The sequence below is a fragment of the Microcaecilia unicolor genome, chromosome 3, assembly GCF_901765095.1.
Source record: "Microcaecilia unicolor chromosome 3, aMicUni1.1, whole genome shotgun sequence".
In the NCBI taxonomy this organism is placed as follows: domain Eukaryota; kingdom Metazoa; phylum Chordata; class Amphibia; order Gymnophiona; family Siphonopidae; genus Microcaecilia; species Microcaecilia unicolor.
Window position 1 is genome coordinate 409,413,241 of NC_044033.1, and position 19,341 is coordinate 409,432,581.

The window sequence follows — 19,341 nt, forward strand, 5'->3', positions numbered from 1 at the left end:
TTGGCTCCCTGCGGCCCGACTCAGCATGGAGTGGTGGCTCTCAGACATCATGCTGCGGCGAGGAATGCCGCTGGCGCTCCCCGATTGGTGCCTAGTGGTGACAGATGCCAGTCTGAAAGGCTGGGGTGCACATTGCAAGGGGAAGCATGCCCAGGGTCTATGGACACCTGAGGAGTCGGAGTCATCAACCGCCTAGAGTTGAAAGCGGTGTTTCAGGCGCTTCTGGCCTTTCAAGTGACCCTGGAAAGATTGGCTGTCAGAGTGATGTCGGACAACATGACAGCAGTGGCCTACATAAATCGACAAGGCGGCACTCAGTGCGGAGCTCTAGCCGCGCAGGCCGAACAAATTTGCCACTGGGCCGAGCTGCATCTACAGTTTCTGTCGGCAGCTCACATTGCAGGTCAGAGCAACGTGCAAGCCGATTATCTAAGCAGGCATCAGATCGATCCAGCAGAGTGGGAACTTGCAGACGAAGTGTTCCTGCAGATATGTGCCAAGTGGGGCAAGCCCGTGATGGATCTAATGGCGACAAGCACCAATGCCAAAGTCCCGTGCTTCTTCAGCAGATGGAGAGATCCTCGCGCGGCGGGGTTGGATGCCTTGGCTCAACCCTGGCCTCCGGGCCTACTGTATGTGTTCCCTCCGTGGCCCTTGATAGGGCGAGTGCTCCTGCGGATTCGGCTGCATCCAGGAGAAGTGGTTCTCGTCATCCCGGATTGGCCCAGGAGGCCTTGGTATGCGGCCCTCCGACAGATGCTCGTAGAGGATCTCCTTCAGTTACCTCTGGTTCTCAACCTGTTGTCACAGGGTCCGGTGACCATGGAGGACGCCAGCCGATTTGGTCTTATGGCCTGACAATTGAGAGGCAGAGGCTATTCCAATAAAGTAATTACCACTCTCCTGCAAGCCCGCAAGCGTTCCACTTCCGTGGCTTATGCCAGGATTTGGCGCCAGTTTGAAGTCTGGTGTGCTTCCAGAGAGATCACACCCCTGCGGGCTCCTGTCTCGCCGATTCTGGACTTTTTGCAGGATGGTGTACAAAAAGGCTTGGCCTATAATTCCCTGCGGGTGCAAGTGGCAGAGTTGGCCTCCCTGCGTGGCAAGGTTGAAGGTGTGTTTTTAGCTGCTCATCCGGATGTGGCACGGTTTCTTAGAGGGGTGCTTCGGCTCCGTCCTCCCGTGCGTGCACCTTGTCCAGCTTGAAACCTGGGGCTAGTGCTGAAGGCCCTTCAGGGTGCTCCCTTTGAACCGCTTCGGAGTGCTTCAGAGAAAGATTTGACACTGAAGGCCATCTTGTTAGTGGCCATTACTTCGGCGAGACGAGTGTCAGAGCTCCAGGTGCTGTCCTGTAGAGACTCTTTTCTGCAGTTTTCAGAGTCTGGGGTCATGGTTCGGACCATGCCTTCCTTCTTGCCTAAGGTGGTTTCAGCGTTTCACCTAAACCAACCTATTTTCTAGCCCTCCTTTGTCGAGGAGGAGTTTCCAGAATCTTTTGGGCAATTGCACCTGTTGGACGTGCGCAGGACTCTGCTGCAGTATCTGCGAGTTACTAACTCTTTCAGGACCTCTGATCATCTGTTTGTTTTGCTATCAGGTCCTCGCAGAGAGTCTCCAGCGTCTAAAGCCACTATTGCCCGCTGGCTTAAAGAATCTATCTTTTCAGCTTATTTGCTTGCCGGCCGGCCTCCGCCTGATGCCTTTAAGGCGCATTCCACTAGAGGAATTTCCTCTTCTTGGGCTGAAACTGGAGCACTCTCTCTTCAAGAGATTTGTAGTGCAGCAACATGGGCTTCTAAGCTCTCTTTTGCCCGACATTACAGGCTGGATGTGGCTGCCAGGAGGGACGCACATTTTGGAGCGCAAGTGCTGGCGTGTGGTGTGGCTTGTTCCCACCCTATCTAGGGATTGCTTTGATACATCCCATCTGTAGTGGCTGCATCTGCTTGATGACAAGGAAGGGAAAATTAGGTTCTTACCGTGATAATTTTCTTTCCTTTAGTCATAGCAGATGCAGCCATGATCCCTTCCTGTCTGATGCTATCTGCTGTAAATCTATTTCAGGTTCTGTTCGTGTTTCCTGGAGATTCCGTCCTTGGGAGAAAGTCGGAAAACAGTCTTCAGGATTCTTGTTCAATTAAAGGAGGATGACTTAATTCCCTCCAGTTTCATGTTTTGGAGGATGAGTTTATTCCCTCCAGGAGGATGAGTTTATTCCCTCCATTCTGAGTTAATGCCCTTTGTTGTAGGGCCATCGTTTGCTGTGAGGAAAGCTCATGTTATTCCCATTGCGGTTTGCCATACTGCTTTGGAAGCTTCAAATACTGAAGAGAGGCAGTGGAGCAAGCTGGTATGAGGCACTGAAAAAAGTTTGCGCTCTATCTCCCTCTGCTGGTTGATGGACACAACCCATCTGTAATGGCTGCATCTGCTATGACTAAAGGAAAGAAAATTATCACGGTAAGAACCTAATTTTCCCTTTAAAAGACCACCTTATATACTTGAATATAAACTGAGATTTTTGAGCCAAAATATTGGCCCAAACATATGGGGGTCTTGGTTTATTTTTAGCCCCCATTCTCACCCAGTAACTGGCACTACTGTCCTATCCCTTTCCTGAGCTGTCCTGCTGTCATCCTGTGGCTGGCTTTGCTCGCAGCCGCCCCCCCCCCCTCCCAACTGGAAACATTCAGTCCCTCCTTGTAACAAGAGTGATCCTCTTACACTCCTTCCCATGCAGTAAAATGGCTGCCGTGAGTTCCTGCTGCACTGCTGCTTAAATATGCAGCAGCTATTTTAACTAAGGAGACTGCATGGGCTGGAGTATAGGAGGTCGCTCCTGCCCAGCTCACCACTGGACCACCAGGGCTGTAAGGTAGGCCCAGGGAGGGGCCTACGGTGGGTCCAGGAGGGAGGTGTTCATGTTACCAGGAGAGACTGAGATTTTCCTGTAAGTGGGGTATCTAGGGGCAGATCCAGCCACGGGATGACACCATGGCAGGAATGCCAGATGCCACAGCCACTGAGCGGGCGGGGGGGGGGGGGGGGGGGGGGGGCAGGGGGACAAAATTCCCCGGGCCCGGGCCTCCAAGGGGGGCCCGACCACAGTCCCACCCGCCCTCCGTCGTTGACCGTCTGCCCCCTGCATTGAAATCGCAGTCTCCCCTCCGTGAAAGCAGCGCTGCAGGCAGCAGAACACCTCCCTTCGGGCCTCCTTCCCTCCCTGTGTCCCGCCCTCGTCTGACGTAACTTCCGCGAGGGTGGGACACAAGGAGGGAAGGAGGGCCAAAGGGAGGTGTTCTGCTGCCTGCAGCGCTGCTTTCACGGAGGTGAGACTGCGATTTCAATGGAGGAGGGGAGCGGTGGTGGCGACCTCGGGGGGGGGGGGGTGGCGGGGGGGAGTGGCGGTGACCTCAGGGGGCGGCAGAGGCGGGTCCACGGGGGCGGCCTTGCCCCGGGCCTGGCCCAGTCTCTCGGCGGCCCTGCCGGATGCCACAGGGGTTAGGGGGGGGGGGGAGCGTTGGAAGGAGAGACAGAACTACCTTTACTTGAATATAAACCATTTGTTTATATTAGAGGTAACATTCCTCCCCCTCTTTTTCTTTAGGGGAAAAGTGTTCTTGGTTTGTATGCGGATGGGTTTTTTATTCAAGTATATACAGTATGTAAACTATTTGAGCTAGGTGGGACTCATGGGATTCTGTTAACACAAATCTATGATAAATAAGGAAAAGGCAAATTGAATTAATGTATTTTAAAATTAACTTGTTGCTGGTGCATTGATTTATGGGGAAATCTTGCATGGATGAAGACAGGCTAAACTGTAGGAAGCACATGACAAAGTATCACCAAGCCTTGACAGTAACCAAAAAACTATTTCTCTCAATGCATTGCGCAGGCTGCTAATTAAACCAAGCAGCTGTTCAGTATAGTAAACAGCCTACTGCAACCCCCCACAATAGAACTGGCCTACTCAGTCAAAGCTGAAGTTCAATGATTTTGCTGCTTACTTTGCCAACAAAATTAAGTCTCTACCAGGAGTTACAGGCAATCTTACCCAGCCTCCAATCAGTTAACCAGGAGTGCACAAACGTTGTCCCATATGTCCTGACAGAGACACATGGGGCACTTTTAACCCAATTAAAGAAGAGAGCCTTTACAAAATCCTAAGAGACCTTCGACCAACTACCTGCTCCCTTGACCCCTGCCGATAACAACCAATGCAGCAGGCAAGTATGAGCATCATAGAAGGTGCCATTAAAATTGTGAACAACTCTCTTTCTAATGTTAACTACCGACAGCATTAAAAATGCAGTGGTTCACCCTTTGCTAAAGAAAAACAACTTTGACCATGACAAACTTGAAAGTTACCGGACAGTATCCAACATCCCATTTCTAGGGAAACTTATAGAACAAACAGTGTGTTCTATAAGAGAAAAGAGAAACTGGTTAGATCCATGTCAATCTGGATTCAGCCAGTTATGGAACAGAAACGATCCTCGTATTCCTACTAGATGATCTTCACAGAAACCAAAACAGGAGATTTGCCTTGGAGTTAGTAATGCTAGATTTCTTACATATATATATATAGTAACATAGTAAATGACGGCAGATAAAGACCTGCAGGTGGCAGCTTTTGACACTGTGGATCATGATATGCTAACCTGACTTTCAGAAACAGGTATCAATGGAACAGCACTTGCGTGGTTCAGATCTTATCTATCAGACAGGCAACAATCCATAATGTTTGGCAGCACCTCATCGCCACTTCGGGCACTGACTTGTGGGGTACCACAAGGATTGATACTATCACCCATTCTGTTCAATTTCTACCTCAAGTAACTAGCCGAGCTGATTCGTTCAATGGACACTCAGTTCTACATCTGCATGGATGATATGCAGCTACTCATACCCATTGAACCTGACTTACCTACAGTCCTGAATAAACTGATCATGTGCTTAACATCAATTCAAGAATGGGCTAAACACAACGAACTTTGCCTGAACCTAAGTAAAACCGAGCTTCTCTGGGTCCCTAACACAAGTGAATGCGTACCTGACATCAAAATCTCTTTTGGGAAGTATGAACTCCCCCCCTCCTCCTCAAATCACAAGTCAGGAACCTTGGAATACATCAACACTTACTCTGATTCCCCAAATCCAAGCAGCCTTCTTGAAGAGCTGCTTCTACTGTTCGCAACAGCTATACTGCCTCTCTCTTTACATCAAGAAGGAAAATCATATCCCAGTTGTGCATTCCATGATAACTGGATTACTGTAATGCACTGCATGCAGGTCTGACTACAAAGGGTCTGCACCAGCTCCAATTGATTCAGAATGCTGCAACAAGACTCATAGAAGGTTGCAAGTGACATGACCACATCACACCATTTTTGCAAAAACTTCACTGGCTACCAGTACAATACAGGTCTAAATTTAAAACTCTGTCTGATCTTCAAGGCCCTTAAAGGAAATGGCCCAGAGTACTTGAAAAACAGGATGACCCTCTACACACCTCCAAGGACACTAAGGTCCTCCCACGAGGTATTCCTAACCACATCCTCTCCAAAAGATATTACAAAATGTGATACCTGCAAGCGAGCCTTCTCTAGAGTAGCCCCCCTAATCTAGAATACACGGCCTGAAAGGAAGACTCTCTACTTCAGGAAGCAGATGAAAACTCTTCAACCAGGCCTTTAATGGAAGAAGTAACTAACTTCTTAGTCTTGCAAACACACAAGGAGTGACACGGGCTGCACATCTGCAGCAGGACATGTTTACTCCTACCCTAGCTGAGACAACATTTAATCATCTCTCTGATCTCATGTGCAACTTCCTTTAAATTAGTCCCCTTATTTTGTATCTCCTCTTACTCTCTTAATTATCTATATGGTCCATCTTTGCTTTTACTCTATGCTTTCTATTAAAATGTTCTGTTACGTATTCTGTTGATATTGTATGTAGTATACTATGCCATACTTTGTATTGTCATATGAATATTTTTACTGCTGTAATTGTCTATTGCTTATGCTTGATTTAGTCTTATTGTCCACCACCTTGAGTGAATTCTTTCAAAAAGGCGGTAAATAAATAAATATTAGGAAATATTGTTGGAAACATTGGCTTACTATGATTTACATGGAAATTTTGATTTATTTAAAAAGCAATGAAAGCAATATTTTCCTGGTTATAGTTTACACAGGTGCTTTACATTCCATTGCTAACTTGTTAAAAACTCCATTCAGTACATTTTTATCAGAATTTGAAGTAGAATCTTCATTTAAGGTGTGACATTCAAATTGATTGTGTTTAATTTCTTTTTTTCTCTTCAGGAAATTAAGAAAGAGATGGAAGCCAAGGATGAAAATGCCTTGGTGAAGAGGGAAAAGGCTGGGAATGTAGCAAGTCTTGTTCAACGCATGAGCACATATGGACTTCCAACAATAGGTTTCCAGTCGCATCCATCAAATAAAAGCTTCAAAAAAAGTATGTAAACATCCTTTATTTTTGTTTCTATAGTGGAAGTAATAATGAATCAACATTTAGTTCTGATGTCCTGAATGGTTTCTGTGGTCTTTGTTTTATTTATTTATTTTGTTTATTTAGATTTTGCTCACACCTTTTTCAGTAGTAGCTCAAGGTGAGTTACATTCAGGTACTCTGGATAGTCTCTGTCCCAGGGGGGCTCACAATCTAAGTTTGTACCTGAGGCAATGGAGGGTTAAGTGACTTGTCCAAGATGACAAGGAACAGCAGTGGGATTTGAACCGGCCGCCTCTGGATTTCAAGACCAGTTCTCTAACCACTAGGCCACTCCTCCGCTGGTAGCTAGCAAAGAAATGAGTTAAAGATGAATTGGAAAAGCAAGTGTGGTGTAATAAAAATAAACCCATTCCTTGTCATCAACAGCAGATTAATCCATTAACTGATGGGTTATATCCGCCTACCAGCAGGTGGAGATAGAGAACACTGAAAGCACATGGTGTTCCTGGACGCCCAGCCCCCTCTGCCTTCAGTATATCTCTATCTCCCAGCAGGTGTGGACATCGCTTTCTCAGCTCCTGGATTTCTGCCTGGGGTGGCTCCTGTGCTTTGCTAGTAGAGTGGAGGGTGTTGTGGCTGGTGGTACCCACTTTAAAGGCATACTTGGTTTTCCCTGTACCTGCCTTACCCCATTCTCCCTCCTCCCGGAGTTCCTCTGTGGCTGCCTGCCTCTAACTTTCCTCACAGTAAAAAAAAAAATAAAAAAAAAAAGAGAGAGGCTTGCTTTCTCAGCGTGGTTCGGTGCAGCTTGACCAAAGCTCGTTTGACTCGGTCTCCTGAGGTGAGAGTGGTGCCCAGCTCCTCCGAGGAGGTTGCCGCTGAAAGCGCTCTGTGCGGGGTAAGTTTTGGCATTGTTTTCTGTATTTAATGGCTGCTGAAGGGGTTAAGCGCTGCTCCCACTGTGGGAAACGTAGATCAGCAGCGGGGCTTTGCAGCACATGCTGCCTAGATGCTAATGCTGGCACGAACATGGCAGGCGGTGATTCTTCCCGCCTGACGGAGTTGGCAGTGGGCGCCATCTTGGAGGCGCCGCATGACTCGACCCTCGCAGTTGTGGAGGAGTCTGAGTGCAGGGGGACACCTCGTTTTGAGGTTTCTAGAGGAGCTATTGCCTGCGCTTCCCCCAATGTGGGGGCGGATGTACAGGGTGAGTTTTTCTCCCCTGAATTTGTGGTGCTGATGCATAAGGCTTCTATGTTAAAAAGAGCACTGCCTGAGGCTCCTGACAATTCCTTTCGGACTGGATTGCCTCCAGTTCTTGATAGCCCAGCGTCTGCTGGAGACTTTATTTCTTCCCCCGAACTTTTGGCTGACGCTAAGCGTAGATGAGTGAATACCCCGTCTGAGGGGGGTTCTTCACCCTGTTCTTCCCCGTGGTCTAGTTTCGGGGAGTCTGAGGATTCTGGCAGGCCCTCATGGACTGATGATCCAGACGAGGGTGGCTGCTTGCCACAGGAGTTGGATGACCCTAAAGCGGTTTGGATTTTCCACCGTGACGAGCTGCCAGCTCTCATTTCTGATGCCTTACAGGCCCTTTGTATTGAAGATCCTGACGAGGGCGCTGCTTCTTCTATTAATCCTAGGATGGCCCGTGCATGCTTCCATCCAAGAGCTTATTTCAGCTCAATGGGCTGACCCTGATGGTCACTTGAAGGTGGCCAGGGCTATGTGTCACCTTTACCCTCTGAGTGAAAGTCTGTTGGCCCTCTTTGGGATGCCTAAAGTGGATGCGTTAGTCACAGCTGTGACTAAAAAGACTACTCTCTCGTTGGAGGGAGGGGTTGCTTTGAAAGATATGCAGGACCGGCGGCTTCAGCAGTCCTTTGAAATCTCTGACCTTTCCTTAAGGGCGGCTATTTGCAGTTCCTATGCAGCCCGGGCCTGCCTTTCCTGTTTGCAGCAGGCGGTTGAGCAGCCCGCCGATGGAGGTCAGCCCAGCCCGCATATGGAGTCTGCCCTGTCTTTTTTGGCTGATGCCCTTTATGATCTGGTCAGAGCTTCGGCTAAGCAGATGTCGGTGGCGGTTGCTGCCACTGCCTTCTTTGACTCCGGCATTGGGCGACTGACATGGACTCTAAACAAAGGCTCGTGAGGTTACCCTTGGCCCTTGATAGGGCGAGTACTACTTTGGATTCGCCTGCACCGAGGATTGGTGATTCTTATCGCCCCGGATTGGCCAAGGCGTCCGTGGTACGTGGATCTCTGGTGGATGCTGGTGGACGCGCCTCTTCCTTTGCCTCGGGTTCCGAACTTGTTAGTTCAGGGTCCGGTGACTATGGAAGATCCTTGCTGCTTTGGTCTTATGGCTTTGCTCTTGAGAGGGCGCAGTTGAGGGACAATGGCTGTTCTAATAAGGTTATTGCCACGCTCTTGCAGGCTCGCATGCGGTCTACTTCTGCGACTTATGCTCGGATCTGGCGCGCTTTTTAGGCGTGGTGTACTCCAAAGTCTATCACGCCGACTCTGGCGACAGTCTCACTTTTGCTGGACATTTTGCAGGACAGGCTACGAAAGGGCCTGGCCTACAATTCCCTTTGAGTTCAAGTGGCAGCGTTGGCCTGCTTCCGGGGGAAAGTCGTCGGCTTGTCTCTTGCTGCTCATCCGGATATTGTCCAATTTCTCAGAGGGGCGCTTCGTCTCTGTCCTCCTTTGTGGTCGCCCTGTCCGGCTTGGAACCTGGGGCTCCTGTTGTAGGCGCTCCAGCGATCTCCATTTAGCCTCTTAAACTGGCTTCTGAGAAGGATGTGACTGTCAAGACAGTTTTTTAGTGGCAATGATGTCGGCAAGAAGAGTTTCTGAGCTTCAGGCTCTTTCCTGTCGGGATCCTTTTTTACAGTTCTCAGAATCCGGGGTAACTGTTCGTACGATGCCTTCCTTTCTGCCTAAGGTGGTTTCAGCTTTTCACCTGAACCAGCCCATTTTTCTTCCTTCCTTTTGTAAGGAGGAGTTTCCGGACTCCTTTGGGCAATTGCGCCTTTTGGATGTCCTCAGGGCAATTCCCACTTCAGGCACAGGCAGCTCCTTGTGACTCTGGGCAAGTCACTTAACCCTCCATTGCCCCATGTAAGCCACATTGAGCCTGCCATGAGTGGGAAAGCGCGGGGTACAAATGTAACAAAAAAATATATAATAATAATTATCTGCTCAGTGTGACTGACATCTGGTATACAGTCCAATATTATAGAATAGTACTTTGCTTTCTTGATTTCAGACAAGATCTTTTCAGTGACGGCCTTGCTCAAAATTGAAGTAAGTATACATAGGAAATCAAATACTTTAGCGTTTAACTTTTAAAAAGGAGACTATGATAAAATGAGAAGAACAGTGAAAAGAAAACTTAGAGGAGCGACTGCGAGGGTCAAAAATTTACATCAGGTGTGGATGCTGTTCAAAAACACCATCTTGGAAGCCCAGGCCAAATATATTCAACATGGTTTCACCAAAGGGAAATCGTGCCAAACGAATCTCATTGAATTCTTTGACTGGGTGACAGGAGAATTAAATCAAGGACGTGCTATGGACGTAATCTACTTAGATTTCAGCAAGGCTTTTGACACGGTTCCCCACAGGAGGCTCTTGAATAAACTAGATGGGCTGAAGATAGGACCCGAAGTGGTAAACTGGATTAGGAACTGGTTGACGGGCAGACGCCAGAGGGTGGTGGTGAATGGAGTTCGCTCGGAGGAGGGAAAGGTGAGTAGTGGAGTGCCTCAGGGATCGGTGCTGGGGCCGATTCTGTTCAATATATTTGTGAGTGACATTACCGAAGGGTTACAAGGTAAAGTTTGCCTTTTTGCGGATGACACCAAGATTTGCAACAGAGTGGACATCCCGGAGGGAGTGGAAAACATGAAAAAAGATCTGAAGAAGCTGGAAGAATGGTCTAACGTTTGGCAATTAAAATTCAATGCGAAGAATTGCAAAGTGATGCACTTAGGGAGTAGAAATCCAAGGGAGACGTATGTGTTAGGCGGGGAGAGTCTGATAGGCACGGAGGGGGAGAGGGATCTTGGGGTGATAGTATCTGAGGACTTGATGGCGACGAAACAGTGCGACAAGGCGGTGGCCGTAGCTAGAAGATTGCCAGGCTGTATAGAGAGAGGTGTGACCAGCAGAAAAAAAGGAGGTTTTAATGCCCCTGTATAAGACGTTGGTGAGGCCCCACCTGGAGTATTGTGTTCAGTTTTGGAGGCCGTACCTTGCAAAGGATGTTAAAAAAATGGAAGCGGTGCAAAGAAAAGCTACGAGAATGGTATGGGATTTGCGTTCCAAGTCGTATGAAGAGAGACTTGCTGACCTGAACATGTATACCCTGGAGGAAAGGAGGAACAGGGGTGATATGATACAGACGTTCAAATATTTGAAAGGTATTAATCCGCAAACGAATCTTTTCCGGAGATGGGAAGGTGGTAAAACGAGAGGACATGAAATGAGATTGAAGGGGGGGGGCAGACTCAGGAAAGATGTCAGGAAGTATTTTTTCACGGAGAGGGTGGTGGATGCTTGGAATGCCCTCCCGCGGGAGGTGGTGGAGATGAAAACGGTAACTGAATTCAAACATGCGTGGGATATGCATAAAGGAATCCTGTGCAGAAGGAATGAATCCTCAGAACCTTAGCTAAAATTGGGTGGTAGAACAGGTGGGGGGAAGAGGGGTTGGTGGTTGGGAGGTGTGGATAGTGGAGGGCAGACTTATACGGTCTGTGCCAGAGCCGGTGATGGGAGACAGGACTGGTGGTTGGGAGGCGGGGAATACTGCTGGGCAGACTTATACGGTCTGTGCCCTGAAAAAGACAGGTACAAATCAAGGTAAGGTATACACATATGAGTTTATCTTGGGCAGACTGGATGGACCGTGTAGGTCTTTTTCTGCCGTCATCTACTATGTTACTATGTTATTAAAAAAGGAGGATGGAAAACCAAACGACAGCCAGCGTGGTTAAATAGTGAAGTGAAAGAAGCTATTTGAGCTAAAAGAAAATCCTTCAGAAAATGGAAGACAGAACCGACTGAAAATAATAAGAAATGGTATAAGGAATGTCAAGTCAAAAACAAAGCGCTGATAAGGAAAGTGAAGAGGGAGTTCGAAAAAAAGATTACGTTGGAGGCAAAAACACATAGTAAATTTTTTTTTTAGGTATATTAAAAGCAGGAAGCCGGCAAAAGAATCAGTTGGACCGTTAGATGACCAAGAAGTAAAAGGGGCGATCAGGGAAAACAAAGCCATAGCAGAGAGATTAAATTAATTCTTTGCTTCGGTCTTCACCGAGGAAGATTTGGGTGGGATACCGGTGCCCGAAATGGTATTCGAAGCTGACGAGTCGGAGAAACTTGATGAATTCTCTGTAAACCTGGAGGATGTAATGGAGCAGATCTAGAAACTGAAGAGTAGCAAATCTCCTGGACCGGGTGGTATTCATCACAGAGTACTGATAGAACTGAAAAATTAGCTTGTGGAGCTATTGTTAGAAATATGTAATTTATCCTTAAAATCGAGCATAGTACTGGAAGATTGGAGGGTGGCCAATGTAACGCAAAAGTTTAAAAAAGGTTCCATAGGAGATCCAGGAAATTATAGACCGGTGAGTCTGACATTGGTGCTGGGCAAATTGGTAGAGACTATTATTAAGAACAAAATTACAGAGCATATTCAAAAGCATGGATTAATGAGACAAAGTCAACAGGGATTTAGTGAAGGGAAATCTTGCCTCACCAATCTACTACATTTCTTTGAAGGGGTGAATAAACATGTGGATAAAGGTGAGCCAGTTGATATTGTGTATCTGGATTTTCAGAAGGCGTTTGACAAAGTACCTCATGAAAGACTCCAGAGGAAATTGGAGAGTCATGGGATAGGAGGTAGTGTTCTATTGTGGATTAAAAACTGGTTAAAAGATAGAAAACAGAGAGTAAGGTTAAATGGTCAGTATTCTCAATGGAGAAGCGTAGTTAGTGGGGTTCCCCAGGGCTCTGTGCTGGGACCGCTGCTTTTTAACATATTTATAAATGACCTAGAGATGGGAGTAACTAGTGAGGTAATAAAATTTGCTGATGACACAAAATTATTCAAAGTCGTTAAATCGCTGGTGGATTGTGAAAAATTACAAGAGGACCTTACAAGACTGGGAGACTGGGTGTCTAAATGGCAGATGACGTTTAATGTGAGCAAGTGCACGTCCGGTTGGGCTATGAAGGAGTAAGGAGGGGGAGAGTTGCTGCTCCGGAGCGCCCGATTAATCAGCATAAATATTGGCACCCAAACCCTACAAAAAGATAAATACTTATCCTTAGCAGGACCTGAATAGTGCAGCGGTGGTGTGGAAAGCTGTGTTGGTGTGGATGGCAACAAAATCGGCACGAAAAGAGAGCCGTGAAAAAGGGCGGCTTGCGGAACCCAAGATGGCGGAGAAAAGTTTACCGCCGTCTCCAACGCCGAGCTCGCAATGGGCCGCGGAAATAATAACAGAAGTGAGAGCGGCAGTGGAACAATCTATGGAAACCAGACTCCAAAAAATCATAGATAAATTGGACGGCATGAAGGAGCGATACGTGTCTATGATGGCGGAGGTACAGGCAATGCAGCAGCGGATGGGACAGGTGGATGAAGATCTGCAAAAAATATCTGCAGAACAACCAAAGCTATCCAAAAGTGTACGGGAGCTAGAGGAGAAAAACTTGGAAAATAGATATCGCTGGAACAATTTGCGCTTTGTTGGGCTCCCAGAGATCTTGCCAGAAGAAGACCTGCAGAAATTTCTGGAGACTTGGTTCCGGAGGCAGCGGCATTACAAGAAATGGCAGGAGACTTCAGGGTGGAAAGGGCGCATCAGCTGGGACAGTGTGCAGCGGGAGGAGATCGCCTCAGAATAATCATCTTTAGAGTGCTTAACTATGCCCACAAAATGACGATCCTGCAGGCTTTGCGAGGGGGAAATCGTTTACAATACCAAAATCAGCGTGTCTTATGTTTCCAAGACTACTCAGCAAGGGTATCGGCTGCTTGCAGGACTTTTGTGCCAGTGTGTTCAAGATTATTTGAAATTAAGTTCCACTGTAGCCTCTTATATCCAGCGTGGTTGAGAGTTCAAGATGGAGGACAAGTGTATTATTTTGACCGAGTGGAGGAAGTAAAAACCTTCGTGGACAAAATGACGGACGCCAGAATGAAGCAAGGGTAAAAGGAAGCGAGTGGAAGGACAGGTACAATAGAGTGGAGACTGTTATAATTGGCATGAATACGTGAACAGTGATTTCTGCTTTACAGTAGTATGCCTTTTAATCTGGTGGTTACAGCGGACTGCATTTTGGCGGGCTTTCGAATATCCTAACATTAAGAAGGCAGAAGCGGGTCTAGGCTCTTTTAAACTGCAGGGAGAAGCAACAATGGTCTGGCCTGCTGAATAAACTAAAGAGACTGATAAATGGCATACCTTCAAGAGGATTCTCATTGAAAGGAGTGGGATGATCGAGAAGTCATGGACTGGTTGTAAGAATATAGAGAGCATAGAGATTTAAGAGAATGTGTTTTAAAGTATTTTTTCTTTATATCATCATTTTATTGTAACACAGAGTGAATGGGAAGAAAGAGATAGGAAAGAGAGAATGGATGAATGGTTGAGTGGGAACTTCAGGTGTAACATCTTATGTTCATGAGGGTGGGGCGAGAGGCTGGAAAGTGTTCAGAGGGGAGGGATTGGGTGATATACATAGTAGAGGGGTGGGCAGCTCTGAGTCCAGAACGGAATGGAGTGACCGAAAGGGATATTTGGGGTTAGGAGGGGGGAATTGGGGGAAGGGGGGAGGGTAGGGATTTGGGGAGGTCACACAGGGGGGAAGCACTACTCAAGGTATATGGGAAAAGTGGAAAGGGGGCTAGGAAAAAGAATGGAGTACCTAAGGTTCTTTGGGGGGGGAGGGGGGGTGGAAGCTGGGTCACTCATAAGGGGAAAACATAGGTTGGAAACATTTGGGAGTATGGGCTATAAGGTACGGTCAGGGGTAGGTTAATATGTTCAGATTAACATTTACTACTTGGAATGTTGGTGGTTTTCATTCGCCAATCAAGAGACATAAGGTTTTAAAAGCATTAAGAGACAGGGGGGACCTCTGTTGCCTTTCTGCAGGAATCTCATCTTTCAGCGACAGAACACGCCAAACTCAAAAGATGGTGGGTGGGAGACATTGTTGAAGCACCAGCAGTGGGAAGGAGGGGGGTTTGTGGTAATCTTGTTCAAGAAGGGATTGCATTTAGAGATTAAGAAAGTTATAGCAGACCCAGAAGGCAGATATGTTCTGGCTTTGGTGATGCTTGAGCGCCAGCCTCTTTTGTTATGTAATCTTTATGCTCCTAATACATTTGATCGGGAGTTTTATGCAAAGGTGATCAGATTGATACTAGATTTAGGTGATATCCCGATAGTGTTGGGAGGTGATTTAAATGATGTGGCAGACCCTAGGTTAGATAGATCCAAACCCACAGATAGAGAAATAGCAAGAACAGTGAGAGGGGTGAACTTATTAGGATCATCTTTGGGTCTTGTGGATGTGGTGGAGAAAACCCTTTGGAGAGGGACTTCACGCACATGTCAAGGGTTCACTCAACGCTGTCAAGAATAGGTTATTTGTTGATTTCCAGAGAAATTTTCACACAGGTGGAAAGTGTAAAGGTAGGCCCGATTATGATTTCTGACCATGTGTGGTGGAGATGAGTTTACAGGGAGGCCGGCCTAGACAACCTTGGAATAGCTGGAGATTCCCCTCTCACCTATATAGGGATAGTAAATTTTTGCCGTTTCTGATATCTAAGTGGCAACAATACAAAGTTGATAATGAACAGCACAGATCTGATGCTATATTGTTTTGGGAGACAGCAAAAGTGGTTCTCCAAGGGGGAATGATCTATGATGTCAGTTTTCAGAAGAAGGTGAGAAAAAGAGAGATTCTTCATTTAGAAAAGCAGGTAACCTCTCTTAAGGCAGCAGTATGGCATAGATCATTGTCTGCGAGTAAAGGTACAACTATTGGAAACACAACAAGCTGTAAATGAGTTGATACATGCAGAGACAAAGAAATCGTGAGCTTTTTATAAATTTCAACTTTATAAATTTGCAAATAAGGGAAGCACTCTTTTGGCCAGATTGGCAAGGGGTAGTTCGGGTCAGCATAAGATAACGACATTGGTGGATTCTAGAGGAATGCGGGTAAATGAAGATAGGGCAATAAATAAGGTGCTTAGTGAATTTTTTGCTAAACTTGAGCCTCAGCATCCTCCACTGGTAGACAGTGAAAGCTATAATTGGCGTACCTAGAATGTGAATGGGAGTAACAAGGGGGGAGAAACTGTTCCTGCGGAAGGCTTGTATATTTGGGAAGAAATGCAGTCTCCTTTGTTGGACTCGGGAGTGCCCACCCTCCTTTTGGCACTGGAGGAATAGGATTTGCTGTCCTGGGAATCCAGAGGGGCAGGTCTGTCACCGGGAAGGCAGCGGAGGTTCCTAGCAGTGTGGGGGGCTTATATAAACACCATTTCACCAAGGGCGAGGAGTCACATTTTGAATAGGCTCCCATGGAATAAATGAGGTTGAAATATGGAAATTTTGAGAAGTGCTTTGGGACGGGGATGGGATTGGGCAAGGGGGGAAGAGGAGGACTGGGGTAGGAGGGATAAGGGGAGAGGTATGGGAGAAGGGGGAGTTCTTGGGTCAAGTTGTGGTTATGTTTACAAGTTTTGTTCATATTAAGATGTAATGTTTTTCAATTTGGGAGACCTTTCTCTACAGCTATTGTTTCATATGTTGGCAGGAGGGGAGGGGGAGGAAGTTTGGGATGGGGAGAGGGTGGAAAGGGGGGGGGGGTAACGGAATGAAACATATCTTGAATATGGTGTATTGAAGCATGTCATGACACATTGCATATTGATTGGTCAATTCATATGGAAATGTATTATTATTATGTGTTGAAAATCAATAAAAAATTGTTGAAAGTAATGTGAGCAAGTGCAAAATGATGCATGTGGGAAAGAGGAACCCGAATTATAGCTACATCAGGCAAGGTTCCACGTTAGGAGTCACGGACCAAGAAAAGGATCTAGGTGTCGTTGATACGTTGAAACCTTCTGCTCAGTGTGCTGCTGTGGCTAAGAAAGCAAATAGAATGTTAGGTATTATTAGGAAAGGAATGGAAAACAAAAATGAGGATGTTATAATGCCTTTGTATCGCTCCATGGTGCGACCGCACCTCGAATATTGTGTTTAATTCTGGTCGCCGCATCTCAAAAAAGATATAATGGAATTAGAGAAGGGTGACGAAAATGATAAAGGGGATGGGACGACTTTCCTATGAGGAAAGGCTAAAGAGACTAGGGCTCTTCAGTTTGGAGAAAAGGCGACTGAGGGGAGATATGATAGAGGTCTATAAAATGAGTGGATTTGAACGGGTAGATGTGAAGCGTCTGTTCACACTTTCCAAAAACACTAGGATTAGGGGGCATGCAATGAAGCTGCAATGTAATAAATTTAAAACGAATCGGAGAAAATTTGTCTTCACTCAACGTGTAATTAAACTCTGGAATTCGTTGCCAGAGAATGTGGTAAAGGCGGTTAGCTTAGCGGAGTTTAAAAAAAGGTTTGGACGGCTTCCTAAAGGAAAAGTCCATAGACCGTTATTAAATGGACTTGGGGAAAATCCACTATTTCTGGGATAAACAGTATAAAATGTTTTGCACATTTTTGGAATCTTGCCAGGTATTTGTGACCTGGATTGGCCACTGTTGGAAAGAGGATGCTGGGCTCGATGGACCTTTGGTCTTTCCCAGTATGGCAATACTTATGTACTTATGTCTTTGCTCAAATAATGGATTTTGGATTCCTGTCTTATAGCGTTCCTTATATGTGTCACCATGACAGAATCAAACTTTCCAAATGGTTTAACCAGTTTAAGGAAGTTGTTGTTGTTTTCTTTCGAAAAGCTTTTCAGATTAGCCTCGTAGAACCAGACATTGAGATCCTAGAAATTTGATTATTTTGATGATCCTTGCAATCACGTCCAACCAATGCCTTTTTTCTAGCTCATACAGCTTTTTATGTTGTGAATCAAGTGTAGTTTTGTTTTGAGATCCTTTCTGAAGTCGATTCACATTTTTGAATGCTTCATATGATGCTTCATATGATCCAGACTTATTTCATGTGTAATACAGTTCCTTGGATACACTCCTCCAGTTGTAGGCAGTCGATTATAAAACTACTGGATGATTTGCTTGGATCTGTTGGTGAAAACAGTTTGCAGCAGAAACAGAACACGCAGCCTGTGGAAACTGAGTACAGTAATCACAGTCTTGGCAGTAGTTCACATTTTTCCATTTTTCAGTTGTATTATATATCACTGAACTTGCGTCCACTAGAGTTTGCTAGATACAAAATGCCTTTCTTTTGAACAGGTCCTGATTCTGCAAGAATAATTCTTACTTTGTCAGTGAGTTTTGGCCATTTTGCTGGATCAGATAGCTCAAGTACCGATGAATCTGAAGTTGATGAAGCTACTGATGACTGTGGCTAAACTGTTCTTCCTCAAAAGTGCATGGCGGTCCACTTTGCCCTTCCATGCTTATTGCTGTTCCTTTTGAGAAATCATCATCAGTGAGAAATAAATGAACTGGAAGCTGCTGCTTGTTGGTTGGCAATGAGCTTCTTCGATGGGCTTTCTCGAGAGGTACTTCTATCTGGTTGGTCTTCTTCCTCCTCCTCCTCCTCCTCCTGAGAGTGCTCACCAGTCACTTTTAATCATTTGATAAAACTATATAGTGCTCCTGTTTGCTTCTGGATGGCCTCTTCTTTTGCTACTTTTCTTTTCTTGTTTTGCCAACCTGATAGTTTCTTTTCGGTTGCCGTCACAACCACCAGTTTGTGTGAACCCTCAGAGAAAAGCTCTCGACATTTAAACTAAAAAAACAAAACAAAACAAAAAACAAACATTGTCTGTTTGTAGGCTTGCTTCTGGGATATGTTTTGCCAAGAAATGTGGATCCCAGCCTGGCTTTATCCTACAGCTTTCATGAGTAACGCCAGAAATGTCCCTGAAGTACTCAGAACTGTTAACTGAAGCCTGCCTGTTCTCTTTTTCAGCTAACTGCACCGTAGATAACAGATCAGCCCAGAGGTCTTCCAGCTGGAGCAGGAGCCAGGAGTACAGGGAGGAGTACAGTAGCGTGCTGCCAAGTTCTCAATCTCTAACCAACTACAATGTTTGTACTAATTCCTAAAATCCCCAAAATATAGTAACAACAAGACAAACTAGTGGTTGACAAATGAGCTGTTTCTGAACCTTTGCAATCTCCTTGTGGGTCATAAATTGTGGAAAACAAAAAAATATCTACAAACTGCTTTTATACATGCAGCTTGTATGCATGTATGAAAACCATCTGTAGCATTCGTAGAGCCGCCGCGCTTAGCGATTGGCTGTTCTGCACATGCTCGACAGACCGATTGGCTTCTCCCCCCCCCTTACTAAGTTGCTCGCTGCTTTTGCGAGCAGCTCATTTGCATCCCTTTTCTTCTCAGCATCGCTCAGCTGGAATTAGTGATCAGTGCTTTAATGGGACTTTGGTCCATCGAGGTGTAGGACTCAAACACTACTGCTGACTTTTACCCAGAGTCAAAAGCTGTTCCAGTTGGATAGGCAGCAGTGCCTTAAAAGGTGGAGTACAATTTTTATTTTTTTTTAACATTCGACAGCTTTTTCAATTATTTGAAATCTTCCCATATGTAGATATAAATATCATGTAATAAAAGCTCATTTGTGCTC

At 46.0% G+C, this 19,341-nt stretch overlaps 1 protein-coding gene across 1 annotated transcript in view; it reads left to right on the plus strand.

Moving 5' to 3' along the window:
• CD2AP (CD2 associated protein) overlaps positions 1–19,341 on the plus strand; it is a 442,106-nt gene that overhangs the window by 86,110 nt on the left and 336,655 nt on the right. Inside the window, 1 exon segment of the mRNA XM_030198789.1 lies at positions 6,333–6,486. Within this exon segment, the coding sequence (XP_030054649.1) occupies positions 6,333–6,486 (154 nt within the window).